The sequence below is a fragment of the Zalophus californianus genome, chromosome 4 (genome assembly GCF_009762305.2).
Source record: "Zalophus californianus isolate mZalCal1 chromosome 4, mZalCal1.pri.v2, whole genome shotgun sequence".
Classification (NCBI taxonomy): domain Eukaryota; kingdom Metazoa; phylum Chordata; class Mammalia; order Carnivora; family Otariidae; genus Zalophus; species Zalophus californianus.
Genome location: NC_045598.1, coordinates 14,071,372 through 14,089,326, shown reverse-complemented (window position 1 = coordinate 14,089,326; position 17,955 = coordinate 14,071,372). Strand labels below are relative to the sequence as shown.

Genomic DNA, 17,955 nt, shown 5'->3' with positions numbered 1-17,955 from the left:
GGGGGAGATTTGTCTACAGTCTATAAAATGGGCGTAATACAGACCTACTTCACACAATGAGAGTTAGCTCCCAGGTAGACAGTATGCCGTATGTAAAGGCCTAGCACAGTGCAGGATACATGGCAGACGCTTGGAAATGGTAAGGGGTTGATGTTCTCATCACCAAAACTAACTTTGGGAAAAATCACCCCATTTGGGGGCACCTGGCTAGCCGGCTCTGTCGGTGATGCATGCGACTCTTGATGCCAGGGTTGTAAGTTCGAGCCCCATGTTTGGTGTAGAGATTATTTAAAAATAAAATCTCAGAACAAAAGAAAAAAAGAGCCCTGTTTGTATGTGTGTTGGCGGGGAGGGCCACGGGCGGGCGTCCCAGGTTGTGTACCGGAGTTACTGGTGCGCATCTCTCTTGTGGGGCCAGATGACCCGCACTGGTCCTTGTAGAGGGAACTGATTGTTTCACTGAGGCCAGAGCTTTGCGAGGCAAGGTCTCTGTCCTCCAGTTGTGCCAGCCGGGGCCTTGGGGCTCAGCAGAGGGGCCCAGGGAAGCCCACGGAGGCCGGGTGGTCTAGGAGGGGGCAGTCCCCTGCCCCCACCTTTCTGGAGGCGGTCAGGGTCTTTGGGAGGAACACAGGAACTGCTGTAGCAGTCTCCTCCCCCTGCTGAGAGGCTCTTCTGGGTATCTTTGCCATATGATTTAACTTTTCCATTTGGAAGGACTTTTGGTGCAGTTGGCAGCCACTGGCCTGGTAAACGATATGGTGGGGCCTCCATAAACCCAGGGCCATGAAACGAATAAGTCAGCACATTGAAAATATAGCATGGAAGTGACTCAAGCCCAAAGGAATCTGTTTCTAAAAGTACTGCCATCCCTTCCTGGAATATTTTGGTGGAAATGGATGTTTGAATTGGGAGGAGGAGGCCAGCAGCCTGGTTACTGGCAGGGCCATGTGTCCAGTTCAGCAGGATTTGCCCTGGGAGTCAGCCCTACCTGGCCCAGGCCCCCGGGCCGCCCTCCTCCTCAGGGATGCGGCTCCACGTGTGTCCACCTCAGATAAGCCAGCTGGAGCTCGGCGCTGTGCCAAGCTGGTGTGAAGCTACCTTTGCGGCAGGTAGGGTCGACTCTGTGAGCCAACCTGGTAATGCTTGGCCCGGAGCCTGGAAAGTACTGGAAACTCCACCCAGCATGGGAGCCTGTGGGAGTTCTCCAACACGGACGGGTTATTCTCAGAGTTCTTTGGATTCCTGTGTATTTCAAATGTTTACCTTCTTCTCAGGACTTGAGCTTGTACTTTGCCCACCAGAGACCAATACCAAGCACATACATACTTAAATGTACCAGACCACCCTGGCGACCAGGTAATTAAAGCTGCACGCAGATTTGGAAGGGAGGCTGTGTTGGAAATCACGCTCTGCTGTAATTCAAGAACAGGTTTCTTTATGGAAGGACACAGTCAGTATCAGACACATGTGGAAAAGGAAAGAACGGGCCCAGGATTCTGGCAGAGTACCAAGGGCCAGATGTTAAATGTGCTGACCATGATGTGGCTCCAGTTGCCATGAGCCAACCTGGGTCGGACGTGTTGTTCTAACCCTGGTTCTGCCTTTTTCCTTTCTTTCCACCAGGTCCCCAGTCTGTGCGAAGATCTCCTGTCTTCTGTTGACCAGCCCCTGAAAATCGCCAGAGACAAGGTGGTGGGAAAGGATTACCTTTTGTGCGATTACAACAGAGATGGGGACTCGTACAGGTGAGCGCCCGGCCAGAGCCAGCCACTGCCGCCCGGGACCACTGAACTCCGGCGGCCCGGCGGCCCTTGTCCTCTCTGTCGTTCCTCCCGCTCTCCCTCCCTGTCCCCATCCTCCCGTCCATCCTTCCATCCAGTCAACCAGTAGAGGTTTGTGGAGGGTCTCTTGTCAGCATTGGAGACTCAGCAGGGAACAAAGGGCCCCTGGCCCTGGCAGAGCCTCCAGGCTAAGGGGAGAAGGCCCTTGTTACAGCGCGGAAACTACGTGAAGTCCTGCTAAGGTTGTGAGGTACAGGGTGTGCCCGGTATGGGGGTCTTGAGCACGAGGACGGCCTGTGTGGGCGAGGGATTTGGATGAGGCTTTGTCCAACAGACACGCGACTCAGCTTTCTCTCCTCCTCGCCGTGCTGAGGGCTGTAGATGACAAGGCTGCCATCAGTCCTTGGGCTGAGCTATCACGGTGCTAGACCAGGACGTGCACCTCGTGGCTGATGACCGTGTGTTGTGGTTCATGCCGCCAGGACCAAGCTTATTTGAAAGTTGAGGAGAGCATAGAAGAGGCTGGGGAAACTCCAGAAAAATTTCCTGAAGGAGGTGATGTGCAAGCTAGGTTTTTAAGGGTGTCTAGGAGTTCTTCCTCTTGAAAAAGATCAGGAATCCCTAAACTATCCAGCATTTCTGTGATGGATTGCTGTAGTCAGGGCCTTGGAGAATGGTGGAGGAATGCAGTCTGCTTTAGGTTTATTTAGAGGCCATAGAACCTGGGCTGAGTCTTAAAGCTTCAGCTTAATGTTCTCGGAGGTGGGGGCGGGGGCAGAGTCTGAGGGCTGGAAGCAGGGAAGTCAGCCGACATCGGCTCCAGACCAGCACTGCCCCCTCCCTGTAGCAACGAGGCCTTTGACAAATTACTTGTTGTCTCTGGTCTTTGGTTTGCTCACGTATCTGGAAATACGAGCATTCATTCTTCCAGCAGAATGCGCAGTAACATCTCTGTCAGCGTGTACTGTGTGTGCAGGGCACTAGTCTAAGTCCCTCTTCCATGGAGCTGCAATCCCAGTGAGGAGGCCAAGTCACCAGCAAATGCAGAAGTGACAGAGACTGGGAAAAGTGAGTCAGGAAAATAAAAAAGGACGGGGGGCAGGAGAGGTGGGATGGAAAGTCAGGGAAGGCACTTCTTTTAGTGCTAACACGTGAAACGGGACTGGGGTCATGTGCGGTCTGGGAGAAGAGCCTCTGGTGCTGAGCTGGTTGGGCTTGATCAAGCTTGGCAGGAAGGCTGGAGCGGGAGGTGAGGTCAGAGGGCGCAGCAGGGCCAGCCATGCCGGGCCTTGAAGGATGCCGCACGGAGTCACCGGGGGTTGCAAGAACTGACACACGTCAAGGCTGAAGGGCATGGAACTTGGTGTGAATTACAAAAATTTCGTTAATAATGACTTTTCGGAGAGACCAGACAGATGTTTCATAGTTGTGTCCCTTTGCCAGCTTCAAATGGACGTTAGGTCAGGAATAGACCAGAGACCCACGTGGAGATGGTGAGCGGTCGTCGGACTTGTGGTCGGTCCTGAGAGCAGAGCCAGCAGCAGCGCGTGCACGTGGACAGGGGTGGAGGGCGACTGCAGGGCTTCCGGCATGAGCAGCTAGAAGGTGGGGGCCACGGTGGGTTGAGGTGAGGAAGGCTCTGGGAGGAGCTGCTGGGGGCGTCTTAAGCCTGAGAGGCCCATTAGATGGCAGTGGAGATGTCCAGTAGGCTGCAGATAGCCCCGAGCTCCAGGAGCGAGGGCAGGGTGAGAATGAGGTGGACACACGGATGCTGAGCAGCCCTGGGGTAGATCGCGTTCCATCTGGAAGGGCCAGTCACTGTGCGGGCCGTGGGCATAAGCGCCAGGTCCAGTCCTTGCTGTAGAGAGGTCTGTGGTTGTCCTAAGTGGTCTGACGGACCAGGCGACATGCCACCAAGGGACAGCTGGCCCCTCCGGGCACAGGGTTCAGGGGCAGCTTCCCGGAAGAGGCGATCCTTGAGCTGAGTCTTACTCACTCAGTGTCGTCAGCATATTTCTTGTTTCCACCTGCAAACTCTGGTTCGCTGTGTATGGCAGCTGGTCCCCGGCAGCCTGGGGACGGCTGGAATTGTTTCCATGGCCAGCGTCCATGCCCAGGCCGGGCTGCCCGGGGCTTGGTGCCTGCAGCCCCTCCGGGTTGCCCCGCCAGCTCCCGCGTTCCTGGGGCATCGCCAAGAGGCCTTGGGGGACCTCAGCCAAAGAGGAGCCCGGGATGTCAGGGCACAGGACTGTTCTTTCCTTTTCCCCCTTCTCGGTATAAAACTTCAAGGTCTTCTGATTCTCCCCACACATTTCCATCCTAACTGTGTTTGATCGTTCACTTAAATAAGATCCTTATGGCGTGACCACTGCCTGCAGCACCGTTTGAAACCTGTTAGCTCAAACAAAAAGCATTCTCTGAGGGAAATGAAAGGCCTGACTTTTGAAATCTAACCGTTCCTGTCCATCTGTCTTTTTTCAAATGGCCTCCATTTAAGCTCTTAAATGTGTTCTGAGTGCCCCTTCCACTAAGAATATTCTGGGTAATGTTATGATTTTTTCCCCCAGCTACAATTACCCCGGCTCCAGGACTAACGGCTTCAGATGCTGCCGTCTGTGAGCCAGGAGAAAAGGGAGTTACAGGCTTCGTGAAAATTCCAGGCCCCCGGTCTGCAAGAGAGAGGGGCTCTTGTGTCTAATCAGGTCGCCTCTAAATGAAAGCCAGTTGGAGAGGGTCTTCTAGGCCCACGGGAAGGCGAAGGCTGTGTAGCTGGGGGAACGAAGGTCAGACCTGGGTGTATGCGGAGAAGTCCTGAACAGGGCACGTCGGGAAGGGGGGCCTCGGAGTCTCTTCCGCTAGCCCCTGGCAAGCCTAGTGGTGGGGACGGCACCCTTCCACTCAGTCTTTGTCTCGGGATCTGCTGGGAGGCCTTTGTTGTTGTTTTTAGGTGCTTAGGTTTCCCTCAGAAAAAGCAGAAGGTGGCTCCTTCTCTCTTGGTTTGGAAGACCACCAGCAGAATCCCTTCGGGTCTTTCTTTCCCACCCCGTGCTGTAAGGCTTTGGCCCATCACCAGCGCTCAATGCCCAGGAGCTTGTGGTCGGTGCTGGGGCAGGGGGCGGACAGCACAGGCTCCTTCCCCACATGCCCTTGCAGCCTCGGGAAGTGGGGGGGCTGTGGGGGCTTCTGGGGGAGGTGCAAGGATTTTGTCACCTTTTTAACAGCTTTCTTAAATGAGCGTGTGGTTGAATGCCAGGCTCTGTTCTAGGTGCTGAGCAAACCGTGGAGAAAAAGACAGGAAAGACTGGCCCTCTTGGAACCTCTGTTCCAGAATTGTCTGCATTAATTCAGATGAAGTAAAATTAATACAGCTCCTTGGTTGCACTAGTCACATCTCAAATACTCAGTGGCCTTCTGAAGCTAGTGGCTGCCATTTTGGACAATGCCGATATAGACCATTTCTGTCCTGGAGTAAAGTTCCCTGAGGCAGCACAGTTTGGGGGGAATGAGGAAGACGGGTTCTGACAATAAGAACAGACACATCAGCCGTGCTCTGAAAGGGAGAGGCCCCTCGGCGAGGATGTGAGGATGCCCAGTGTCAGCTTCACACCTGCCTCCTAAGCCAGATGCGTCCTGGCTTACCGGACAACTCTTTCCCATGCCGTGTGCCCAGTCCAGGGTGATCACAGAGCTGGCTACTGGTCATGGGGCAGAAGGGAGCACCGTACCCCATTCTTGTAAAGTCTCTGTACCAAGTGAGGAGAATGGCAGGGTGGAATGGTCAGCTTGGAGAGAAGGGTTTCCAAAGGCTCCTTGTGCTTCAAAGTAGTCGGGGCTACTGCTGCCTAGAGTTTTGGGAACCAGGGGCAGTGACCCTTGCCCTGCTCGCCGTTGGTGGCCCAGCAGCTGAGAGAGCTGGGACCTCTGTGTGGAGGCGGTCCTGGGGAGCGGCCACCCAGCTTACTCTGGTTCCACACTTGTGAGTTGCTGATGTAGGTGCCGGGGTGGGGCGGGGCACCGATTCCCTAGAAGAATGATGTTTGTGCACATAATTCATTAAAACGGGGGTTCTGAAGACGGTGATCCCCTTTTTCCATAACATCAATTCCAAATTGAAAGGTTCTTTTGAGCCTTCTGTGAGGTGACGTTTGCTTGTCAGCAGGGGAAATGGGAAAGGTGATGATGTCGAGGGGTTTCAAACCACCCAGGAGTGGGAAGGACTTTGTGCATGGCCCACAGCACTGCCACCAGCCTCCATTCCTCTCACCTTTTCGTTCTCATTCTTTCTCTGAACTCCACCTGCAGGAATTAACGAGGAGATACTTCCCCTAGAACCCCCCTTTCCGGTACTCTCTGTCATTAAATGCTTTCCTGATGTGGCAAAATATACTTTTTTTAATGCAGCAAGTCTTTGGGCTGGAAAAACAGAGGCTGGTTCTCATTACTTAGTCTTTTTTTTTTTAGATTTCATTTATTTATTTATAGAGAGAGTGTGTGTGTCCGTTCAGAGGCACGCAAGTGTGGGGAGGGGCGGGGGGGGGGAGAATCTCAAGCAGACACTCCACTGAGCGCAGAACTCGGCACGGGGCTCGATCTCCCAACCCTGAGATCACGGCCTGCGCCGAAAGCAAGAGTTGGACACCCAGATGGCTGAGCCACCCAGGCGCCCCAAACTTAGCAGGCTTTGTATTTGCCCATGATCTCAGATGGGAAGGCTCTCCCGTTCTCATGGAGAATAGGACCCCTCAGGTTCTCTCGCGTGTAGTCGGCCTGCCTCTATGACCAACAGCTGTCTTAGTCCTTAGCTCAGTAGGAAGGTCTCTGGAGTAAACATTTATCCAGAGCTGCCAGCAGGTTAGGGAGGCAAGAGGGGCATCTGCTGATCAGTACAATGGTGAAAACAAGGGGATATTAGGAAAAGCGTAAGAAGCTGTCACATCGTTGACAGTACATGCCCGGCTCTGGTCTGGGCACCTGGTGTGTCTTCTCCTTTGCTCCTCACGACAGCCCTGTGGGTAGCAAATGGTAGCCTTGTTTAACACGCCTGGAAAGGCAAGCTCAGAGAAGTCAAGACAGCTTGCCGGAATAACAGCTGATGAGAGGTGGTGCTCGAGGCCTGTGCCCAGGCCTGTCTGCCCCTGAGCCCTTCCTTGGCAAACCTCAAGAAAGCCGTGTTTGTTGCAGGGCCTGGAAACATCTTTGCTATGGGTAGTGGCTTTTCCTCTGAAATGTCAGTCTGCCGGGGCTCATGGCTCACGAGCCACGTCTCCTGGAATGACTGGTGTTATTTCCTTCTCCTTCCTCCCCTCCAGGTCACCATGGAGTAACAAGTACGACCCTCCTTTGGAAGACGGGGCCATGCCTTCTGCTCGACTGAGAAAGCTGGAGGTGGAAGCCAACAATGCCTTTGACCAGTATCGAGACCTGTGAGTGACTTCCTCCCTTCCCGCTTCGGCTCCCGCAACCTTGATAAGTAAATCACAAAGGAGAGTGTGTGCAGGCCAAGCAGCCTTCCTTGAACCTGTCACCTGGCTCACCTAACGAATAATGAATTAAAACTGAGCCCTGATGGCAGGATGATGGGCACCGGCCTGGTGACTGGGGCAGTTATGAGGGGCCTCGGCGGTGGAGCGCTACCATGCACAGACCTGCCTGTGCAGGCCCCAGGTCGTGCTTCTGATAATAGCAGGTACCCCCGGGCCAGCACCCCACTGTGTATCAGACCCAGTGCCGCACACATTCTGTGTGTTGTCTCAGATCCTTACAAACACCATAGCTATTTTAGTCCCCATTGCTCAGATGAAGAAATGAAGGCTCAAAAGATTGAGGCAAGAGGCAGAGCCAGGAATCAATCAGGCCTGTCTGTCTCCAGAAGCCCCCCTGTTGTTACTACCCTGCATGCCCCTGACCGGTCGTACCTGCAGCTCAGAGACCCCTGCCTCTGTCGGGCCCTTGCCCTCTCTTATCCTCCGTGTCGCTGACTCCTGAGGTCTTTGGGGCTTTAGCCCCTGTTTTGGAAAGGTTTTTGCTGAGTCTGCTTAGATCCCCACCTCTCTTTTCTGCTTCCATCTGGGCCTGCCGCCCACCATACCACCAAAAAGAGCGGCCATTATTCACCCACCTTACAAGGAAGGGCTCTGGAGAAGGTTAGTCCCTGAAGCATTTTTTCCTGAACCACAGTAGAATCTCATGGTAAAGTGAGTTTTGCACTGAAAATAGAGCACAACTGTAAAAGACACAGTACTACCACTGTACAAACTCGGTCATTTCAGAGAGGGGTCCACAGACGTTTCTGTGAAGGGCCAGACGGCAAGCTAACAGTTTAGGCTTCATGGGTCATAGAAGTTTCTGTCATTTACTTTTACTGTTTTCGTATTTTACGTGTATTACCTTCTAAAACTGTAACCCCCCCCGACTCCGAAAAATGTAAAAACCACTTCTTGAGCCTTGAGGTGGGTGGGATTTGGCCCTGGGTCTGTCATTTTTCCACCCGAACCTAGGATCTAGGCAATGAAGTGGAAATGGGAGAAGCAAAGCGTCTGAGCTGCTTCGTCCAGGAGCTGGTGGTAGCACCTGTGGTGTGGGGCTTCTGGACTCTGTTTTGCAGACAGCTGGAATGGCCTTCCAGCTCATAGCAGATTTGGTAGAACACATTTCATGAAGAATTTCTTTTAGAAGCTGGTTCAGGAGGAGAAGTGACACTTCTCAGTCTGACATTCGGGCAGAAAACCCCATGAGGCTGAAGCAGATGAGTGAAATACAGAAGCCCAGCTCTAAGGAAGCAAGATCAAATGGCCCTCCGCATTTCTGTTGGCCCTGAATGCATTGCCGTGTGGTTCAGCTTTAGCTTGGGGATCGGTCGCATCCCGGGAGTGTCTGTAACGTTACCTCTCATCCCTGCAAAAGCCTTGGGGAGGAGAATTGCCCCTTTCTTGTGGATGAGGAGACCGCCGGCTCCTGATGCTAAATGACTCACCGTAGGATGCAGAGGTGAAGAGCTAGGATTTGGGCCCGTGTTTGCCTCAAGTTTCCACAAGTTACCGATCTTCACAGTTACAGTAAGTCGCGGTGTTGAACCGTGCTGTCGGAGACCGACTGCTTGTGCAGGCAGGCTGACGTGGACGCGTCGCTGTCCCGTCATTGGCTGGTGGTGGGTTTTACTGCCGCCTTCCCCCAGCCATTTGGCAGGAAGCTCATCCGGCTCCCACCCAAGAGCTCCCGGGTGGAGTCTGTCTCATATCGCGCTGGAAGGCTTGACAACGGAAGGGCAGTGGTGACCCGGCGGTCCCCACCCAGTGCCTTTGTCAGCACACGGCTCTGCTTACCTTGTGTCGCCTCCTGCACAGCCCGTGTGCTGGGATCGTCCCCGTCCTGCAGGGGAGGGGACAGATTCAGAGAGCCCAAGGACCTTGCCCAAGCTCACACAGCTAGTGGGTGGCGGACCTGGGGTGTAAAGCCATCCCTCTTCCAACTCCAAAGTCCAAAATCTTCATGCACTCGAGCCGCGCTGAAGGGGCCCACCAAGTACTGAACGTGGCAGACCGCGTCCCCGCCTTCTGGAGCGTCCACTGTGGGAAGACACCACGTGGGAACGGGTGTCACGATGGGTGGCGGGATGGGGAGTGACTCGCTGCTTCAAGTGGAGCGGTCGGGAAGGCCTCTCCAGGATGTGACCTTGGAGCTGAGGTCTGATGCCAGGAGGGGGCCGGCCGGGCCGCAGGCTGGGAAAGAGCAGTCTTTCAAGGCTGCTTGTGCGGGAGCCTCTTGGATTCTCCAAGGGTCAGAGCGGGAGTGGTTCTGTTGTCTTTTTATACATAAGGGTTTGAGATGTGACTTTCTGAATGAAGCGATTCGGGCGTGTGGCCTTTGTACTGGCCTTTCAGGCCAGCCCTGAGGAAGAGCCCGGGTCTCGTCTTTGGCTTCTTTTTTCCTCCTTCCTGTCTTGTCGGTTTGCATACAGAGTGATGCATGGTCATTGTTAGGCATGTCCCTTCTGTGAGGCCTTGATTGGCCAGGGAGGTCACGCTGCCTGGGTATAATGAGGCCTGGGACTCCCTCCCTAGGTGTACCTCCTTATGGCACCTCCTGGAAAGACTTCCCTTCCTGGGCAGATGTACGCTGTGAAGGTGGCGGATGTCTTTGAGCCTCTGGTCACCTCTAAAGGGAGAGTTGACCTGCTGGGGGGTTGAGAGGGGCTGACAGGACCGCTGCCAACACCCAAGTGGGAGATCAAGCCAGACAGGCCCAGAGCTTGAGGTGCTGTGGCGGTTTGTAGGCGTGGAACACGGCCCAGAGGCTGCCCACCGGTGTGCTGCTGCTCGTGGGGAGGAGAGAGTTGAGGGCCTCTGGGTGTTGGGGGTGCGGCGGGGCGCATGTCTCCCCACGTGGCAGCAGCTACAGGCCACCGCAGGGGTGGTGGTAAGAGCGGTCACTGGGGACCCAGAGTCCTGTCTCAAGCCACCCAGTTATCAGAGTACTGAGGACACTCTCTCCTGAGGCCATGTATGGGGAACATTTTCCCAGCTGGACCACACATGAGTTAAAATGAGACCCATTTCTGGCCTAAAAATTAGGAAAACAGATCCTTTTTTTCCTTTCTTTCTTTCCTTTTTTCATTATTTTTTTTACCTTCTTGGTACATTGCTCACCTCCAGAAGTCCCCGTTCTCAGTGCCCTGAGTTGGTGGCCACATTGGTGACCATGGTACGGGGCCCGGAACGTGAGCTCTTCTTTTCCTTGTGGTTTTGGAGCAGAGGGAAGTCAGCCGGGGGCTAGGAGCCCATGTCTCTGCCTTGAGTACAGGCCAGCGGTTACCTGGGTGTTCTAGGGACCAGATTGTTCCATAGGATGAAGGTATAGTAGGTCACGCCTTCCCTTTATCCTCATCTCTTCCCCTTCCCATTAGAAAGACACATTCCAGGGGCACCTGGCTGGCTCAGTGGGTAGAGCGCGGGACTCTTGATCTCAGGGTTGTGAGTTCGAGCCCCATGTTGGGTGTGAAGACTGCTTAAAAGTAAAATCTTTAAAAACAGCAACAACAAAGATAGACATACTCGATTCCTGTGGGAAGACTTATTTGTTGTCACCCCAGGGAACGAAGCCACAGAGCTCTCCTTCCGCCTTTCTGTCATTGGCAAAGGTCTCTCTGAGGGGAGGCACTCCCTCCAACACCGCCTTGTGTCTGCTGGCTCTGCTGCTTCTGAGCTGCTTGCAGGAGGAGCTGGCGAGAGATGCCCAGAGCTTCAGGCAGACCCACCCTGCCAGGAAGAGAAAGGGAGTGCTGCCACCGTGAGCGCAGAACAGGCACGCCATTGTGCCCAGGAGGACAAGATGAGTTAGGCCGCCGTCTCCAGGGCACCCCATTCCAAACTGGAGCTTGGCCTGCACCGCACGGGGGTTAAGGAATATGAAGAGCTGACCCATCCCCTGTGCTAACCTGGTCTTTGATTCCTGATGACCCCAGATGTTTCGTATTTCTTTGATCCCGATGGGTCGCAGAGTTAGGACTGGGCTTGCCTTGTGCTTGACTTCTTGACCACTGACCCTCTCAAGTGACTGAAGCTGCCAGGCTGCGGCCTTCGGGCTCAAATCTTCCTGCGGTGAATGCTTCGGAGAGCTGCTGGTTGTGTGGACTGCTGGTGGGAAGGGCCCTTGCTGTGCTGGGCGGGCCACTGAAATCGGCTCAGAGATTTGTCTGCTTTGTCATCTGAAGGTCTGGAGATTACACACACACACCCACGCACACCCCCCCCGCAAAAAAAAGGCCTAAAGTGCTCTTTCCTGCCACCCCTCCGCACTGCCACCCCCACTGGCCTATGCCTCGACTGGCCTTGTAGGGATATTTTGTCATCTGGCAAATTGACAGGCACCCCTTTCTCCTCCTGCTTATTGTGGACCCGTTAACCTTGTTCCTACTGCTGATGTTCTCTGGAGGATGACTTCCGGAGCCTAGCACTGAAGTGAAACAGTGGTCCAGGCCAGGCAGCTAGAGCCGCACAGGCTTTTCCAGAGAGTGAGTGCTCGCTGTCTCCCCAGAGGCTGCTCTCTGCCATGAGAGATTATAGATTCTTCATTAGCATCCTGGGGGAAAGCCTTGGATTCTGTCCTCAGGTGGGGGCTTTGGTCCCAGCTGTCAAGGCTTTGACTTTGCAGGGAATTAGAATGAATTATGAGCCCTAGAGCTGGTCAGAATGGTCACAGGGAGGGAGCTGGAGCCTGGGATGGGTGGACCCGCAGGCCCTCCACTTGTAACTCCTATGGGAGCGTGGCACCCCCCTCCCCTGCCTGCACACCCTTTCGCCCATTGCGGAATAAATGTGCCCTCCTTTGGGGCGTGGGCAGGAGGAGGCAAGTTGGGGCTCCTCGGAAGTCAGATTGTCAAGTCCCTGCTTGCCTGACTCTCCACAGCTCCCTCACTGTGTTCTCCCCCGAGTCCCTCCCACGTTTATTGATGTCCCCTTTTTGCCATCATCAGTGGCAGAAAGGACCTGTGTGGCAACTTTCCCCAGGGAGTAACTATCCAACAACTATTGATCGCACCACCCAAGCAATCCTGGTGTTAGATTCAGATAGTCCATTTGCTGCACATGCTTAGGGACGTCAGTCAAGCCTGTCCTCTGGCTGGGTGGGGTCTACTCTCAGGCCATGCGGATTCCTCACTGCCCCTCCCCGAGCCCTCCCACCCTGGTCACCAACATCCAGACCACTCGATTCTTTTCTGCCAAGCCCCAGTGTCGTTTTCTACCTCTGAGCGCGGGCCCGGCCCAGTGCAGGGAATGTCATTGGAACATACATAGCACCTGGGGAGTGGGGAAGGGTAGCAGAAAGGGCAGGCTCATTGGTGGCTGGCTCATGGGATCGCTTCACGTTCTTTCTTGGCAAAGTTGGCTGCTTTTTTAGGCCCAAGCCTAGGCTGGCTCAACAGTCACAAAACCCCATCACTTGATCTGCGCGGTGCATCTTTCTTGGGAGAGACTCAGCCGTGGGGCCTTCAGTGTGGGGTGGGCACTTGCTGCTGCCAGAGACCCCACGCTTGTGGTGTGAGCCACCAGTTGGCTGCTGCGGACCCCAGCATCAGTGCTTTGATTTTTTTGGGTTCCCAGGGAAACCTTCCCAGCTCTGGCTTTCACATTGGGTCTCGCTGTTGCCTCTCTCGGCCTGGATTCTGCTGAGACCAGATGTTCTAACTGAAGGGGCTGGCTGGCACTGCTTTGGTCAAAAGATGATTACTCCCATCTGTGCCAGACATCTTGCCCCGTGCTCTGTGATCCTTGGCTCTTGGCTTGCAGCAGATAATACCTTCAAACATGCGGTTGCAATTTATTGGCCTTATAAGTTAATTTTAGTGGGTGTTCAATTGATTGAAATCAAAGCTTAATGAAGGCCAGAGTCTGGGGGGTGGAGGAGCAGGGCGGGAAGACATTTTGTGTTCTTCCCTTGCTTTGGGTCTGAGATAAGCTTCAAAAGATTTAATTAGCTTTTCTAATCAACCCTTTTTGTCTGGAAGAAGTTTACGGAATGAAACAAGGCTGGCGTCCCTGTGGCACTCCAGAAATGCACGAGTCTCTTCGGAGGCAGCCAGGGTGCTTGGTGGATGGGCTTGCCCCCAGCTCCCTGCTTTCTCTCCCCTCTTAGGGGCCATGCTAAGATTGGGGTTATTTCCACCTCTTCCTCCCGTTCTCTGTCCCTCTGTCATTTGACATTTGGGCAACACTGGCCCCGGAAGGGCAGGGCATCCTTATTCGTGTGTGAAAAAGGTTTATTGCCATGGTTTCGGGAGTCCTTGAAACTCCCATGTTCCCGGCCGCCTTCCCAGACCCTGCGCCCTAGCCCCCCCCCCCCGCCTTCGTTGGACGTCAGCATAGGGCCTGGGGAATTTCACCATGTCTGTCCTGGTGGGAATTGCAGAAGGCAGTGGGAGCTTTTCTGAAGAACGGGGAGCAGCAGAAGCAGGGGCAGCAGGTAGGCGATGGTGGGAGGAGCTGTTCAGACAGCAGGTGGAGACGCCCCAGGAGAAGTCTCAGGCCCAACGCTGTCCTGCCAGCTGCAGAGTCGGGAGGAGCTGGGCCTCAAAAGGGCCTGGACTTGATTCTCTCTTCCGCCATACTCGCTCACTGACTCTGGGCAAGTAAGTGAACTTTCTGAGCCTCTGTTTCCTTATCTGTTGAGGAGGTAGCCCTGCTGTCTTAGGGGCTGAGGGGGGCATTCAGTGGGGGTGCTGCGCGCAAGCCTTCGCTCGCTCTGACTCGTCATGTCCACTTGGAGGACAGGATTGTTGTCATTCTGCAGTCGTAATCCTGTGGATGTCTTATGTTCTGTGCCTTTATGATCGTGGATACGAGGTGGTTTGGGTGCACACGGGGTGAGATAGCAGGCTGGTGCGTCACTGGCCACAGTGGAAGGCTGTGCGTTCTGATTGGGGCTCTGCTCCTGGCCCAGCGTGGGACCTCAAGTAAATCCTGCCTCAAAAACGGAGCGAAGTAGTAGTGCCCATCTGTGGTGACAGGCGAGTATTTACAACCGTTGCACAAACATTGAGAACCCACTGTGCTCTGAGCACGGGGCATGGTGGGGGCAGCCCCTGCCCTCATGGGGCTCACATTTTCACAGGGCTTAAAGAGGTGCAGGTGCACACGGGAAGAAGGGAGCAAACAGACAAAGTGCTTGCACGGTTTGGGAAGTGCTGGGAGGGACACACCCAGGCACAGAGGCAGGGAGAGCAGAGGAGGCTGACTTTAGGTAGGGTTGGAACTGTGTGCGGATGACGCTGGGTTTGCCCTTGCGTAGGAGAGAATTCGAGTAGCCGGCGTGGGACTCCTGCCCTGGCAGCACTGGCCTTAGCTGGTGTCCAGGAACTTGGCTTTCTGGAGGGTTCCTACCATTCCTTGATAAGAATGGCTCATGATGCTTAAACTCTTTGCACAAACACTGGTTTATGCCGAACTCGGGCTTCTCTTCTGGGAGCCTGGAATTCTGCTGTGTACTAGGTGGAGAGTGCTCTAGCAGTAAAATCCCTGGTCGCCGTATCCGTGGGCTTCCCTTGTAGACAGAACCTCACACTTGCTGGGGGAATGAAGCGCTTCTTGTGCGGCCCCTAGAAGAGGAGTCACAAGCAGACTTGTGTCTGGGTTCTTCAGGACTTCTCCCTCATGCCTTTCCTTTGCGGGCTCCTGCCCTGTCTCCTTCCACTCGAATACCTTCTGGTGGGAGGACTCTGTGCTGAGTCCTGTGAGCCTCTCAGCAAATCACTGAGCCCCAGTGGTCGTGGAGAGCCCGGGCTCAGCTGTGGTGCCTGGCAGGAGCAGGGGAGGATGGTGGAGGCCGTGCTCTGAGCAGTAGGAGTCACTCAGGCAGTCCCGAGGTGGTTCCCGGGCTGCGGGGTCGCTGAGGGTTGCCGAGGGACGCGGAGCAGGGTGTGAGCAGTAGGGAGAGGGACCCAGGCCCTTGTCAGGCGTGGGCTTTGGCTGTCATTCTCCGTGCATTGGGAAGGGCCTGGAGGGCCCCAGGGGTACATAGGCCAGCTCTGAAGTACATCCTAAGAAACTGTACATAAGCAATTTGGAGGCTGGATTGGAGAGGCCATGAGTGGAAAGATCCTGCCCCAGACTTCCCTTAGTCTGGCTATTGGTCCTAATTACTCGTCCCTCCGTCTGGCTGGGTGAAATCTGTAGCATAAGGTCACCCGGTGCTTCCACGACCAGAAACCGCTGGCTATTACCTTCGGTCTCTGGAGTCACAACCCCAGCCCCCCTCCCCCCGGGAAGTGGGCGAAAGCACTGGGCAGGGAGGCGTGAATTGGTGGGAGATCTTTCAGGAAAGTTCTGGAGCTGGATGAAGCCTGGGCCATTTGGATTGGCACATCTGCCCTCCATCCTTGCCTCTGCAGATAGGTCTGCATGGTTCATGTTGCAGAAACCTTTTTGTTCCTGCCCAGAGGTGTGGGACCTCTTCCCGGATAGGAAGGTCTCTAGCAGGCCCTGCGTGCCGCGTGTGCTGTGCTCCAGGGACCGCCAGGCGGGGACAGGGTCTGCGTCTGGCTTTCCACTTGTCGGCAGCATAATTAGTAGTTGGGTTTTCACATGTATGATTTGTATCTTCAGCCATGCGTATAGAGGGCCTCTGAGAACCCGCCCCGCCCTCTGTGGGACTCTGGCTTGCCACAGCCTCAGGCTTGTGTGAAAGTGCTGGAAGCACTTAATGGGGGAACCTGGGCCCACCCCCCCACCCCACCCCCGCCCTGCCTCGGTTGTGCCGTTTTAATTGACTAGGGAGATGGGTCGAGAGGGTCCTGTCGGCTTTCTGGGGGGTGGGGGAGCTGAGTGAGTCTGGGTCCTGCCCCCACAGTGTTGAGTTTCAGCTCTCCCGCGACCACTGCTCCGAAGCAGTGGTGTCTGCCGCAGTTTCTCGAGCCCCTAAAGAGTGGGTCTGGACGAGCCTGCAAGTTGCCCCCAGATGGACCCGTTCGGCTGGCATCCTAAAGCTGCAGCTCCGGGTTTGGTGGCCCTGGCATGCATCGTCCAACTTGCATCCGCTAAAAGAAAGTTAAACGAAAAGCAGGAGTGTGCAGAAAACCATTTTGCTAATAAACACGGTCCCCCGAATCAGCATCAGGGACTCCCAATTCCTCCAGAACTCTTGGGTTCTTGCGCCCATATGGCACACGGTCACGCTCCGGATTGTGCAGTTCCACATGTTGGGGTGCAGACTCTGCCCATGTGGAAGGAGGGCCCAGCTCCCTCTGGTGGTCAAGCTGCACTCTTGGCTGAGCTGCCTCCCAGGCTCCTGGTGGAAATGTCTTTTCCGGGAAGCTGCTTTGTGCAAGTATCAAGGGTGGGTGGTCTTATGAAGGTTCAGCCAGCAGGCCCTCGCTGCCTCATTGAGGTGGAGGGGGGCCCTCCTTCGCAGAAGTCCCAGCGCAGGGTGCACAGTGGTGGGCCCCCGCCTTCTGGCCACTCAGTGTGGTGGTGGTCTTTGTTCTCTGACTTCCCTACCTTGAACCAGCATCGTTGTACGGCGGCGTAGTTGCGGGTGTGTGTGTGTTCATATTCGCGAGGTTCAGCCTCACAGGCTGAGCTGGGGCCCCTGAGCCCAGCTGCCCAGCTGCCCACCTGCACGGCTGCGGTACCCCTTCACACGGGGACAGCCAGATCCCGGGGCCGGTCCCAGCGGCCCTCCTCTCAGCTGTGTGGCTGGGGCACGTTTCTTTGATTCTCTGGGTTCTGGTTTTCTTAACCATAAAATAACGTATTCAAGGCCCTTGACACAGAATGGGTTCCCATAAATGGCAGCTTTTGGATGAGAGTGGTGGCCCTATACCTCCAGAAGGCCTGGAAGGCCGACGTTCTCGAGCCGTGGACTGAGTGGGGCAGCAGGATCATCACGGGGGTCTGGAGAACCAGGAGACGGTCATGCTGGTGCCAAGTGTGGATGGCTCGCTCGGATCCCAGAGCCAGATCTGCAGCCTCTGCAGCAGCTCCCTTGTTTCTAGAGAGGCCTCCATGGTGTGTCTGCAAGTAAAAACCCCGTGAAGGGACTGTAAAGGGCTGCAGCCACAATCCAGATGTCACTTTGACGTGCAACTGGCATGAAAGCCACACTTGCCTAAGCCGATTGGTATGCTTGCCCAGGGGATCGTCGCACCTGTGTGTCCCGGAAGGCATTTCTGCAGAATACCTGTCCCGTGTCCAGGGGCAGACTCGGACACGTTTCGCAAACCGTGGTGAAGACCACTGGTCTCCACACACGCACAAGGGCAGGTGGGTCTCACCACACATCTGCCAGCCCAGAGCCAGGTGCCCACCATTCTCCATTCTGTGCAGAGCCAGCGGCAGCCCCCGGGGCAGTGGGGATGGGACCGTGCTCACCCGGCAAGCGATACCTTGCTTCCTGTGCAGGGCTCAGAAAAGGCCACGGTTAGGAGGAGGGAGGAGATCTGCCCTCTCGGCCCAGAGAGAGAGACTTGGGAAGACGGACGGCCACCAGTGGTAGTGAACGCCTGCTCTGAGCCTGCACTGGGGCCCCACTGTGTCTTGCGCGCTTCCTGCCGCCTCCGCGAGGTGGTCTCACCGACTCACCTGAACAGAAGCTGGGACACCGGCGTGGCAGGCAGAGCCCACAGTCCCCAGACCCTCAGAGTCGTGGCTGTCGGCCTGCCTCCTGCAGCTCTCCGTGGGCTTTC

At 55.3% G+C, this 17,955-nt stretch overlaps 1 protein-coding gene across 5 annotated transcripts in view; it reads left to right on the top strand.

Moving 5' to 3' along the window:
• The window catches only part of CAPZB (capping actin protein of muscle Z-line subunit beta), a 132,238-nt gene that overhangs the window by 88,318 nt on the left and 25,965 nt on the right, over window positions 1–17,955 (top strand). For all 5 annotated transcript variants that reach the window (XM_027615296.2, XM_027615333.2, XM_027615305.1 and 2 more), the window contains exons 3-4: window positions 1,624–1,745; window positions 7,091–7,204. In XM_027615296.2, the coding sequence (XP_027471097.1) occupies window positions 1,624–1,745; window positions 7,091–7,204 (236 nt within the window). The remainder of the gene's footprint in view (window positions 1–1,623; window positions 1,746–7,090; window positions 7,205–17,955) is intronic.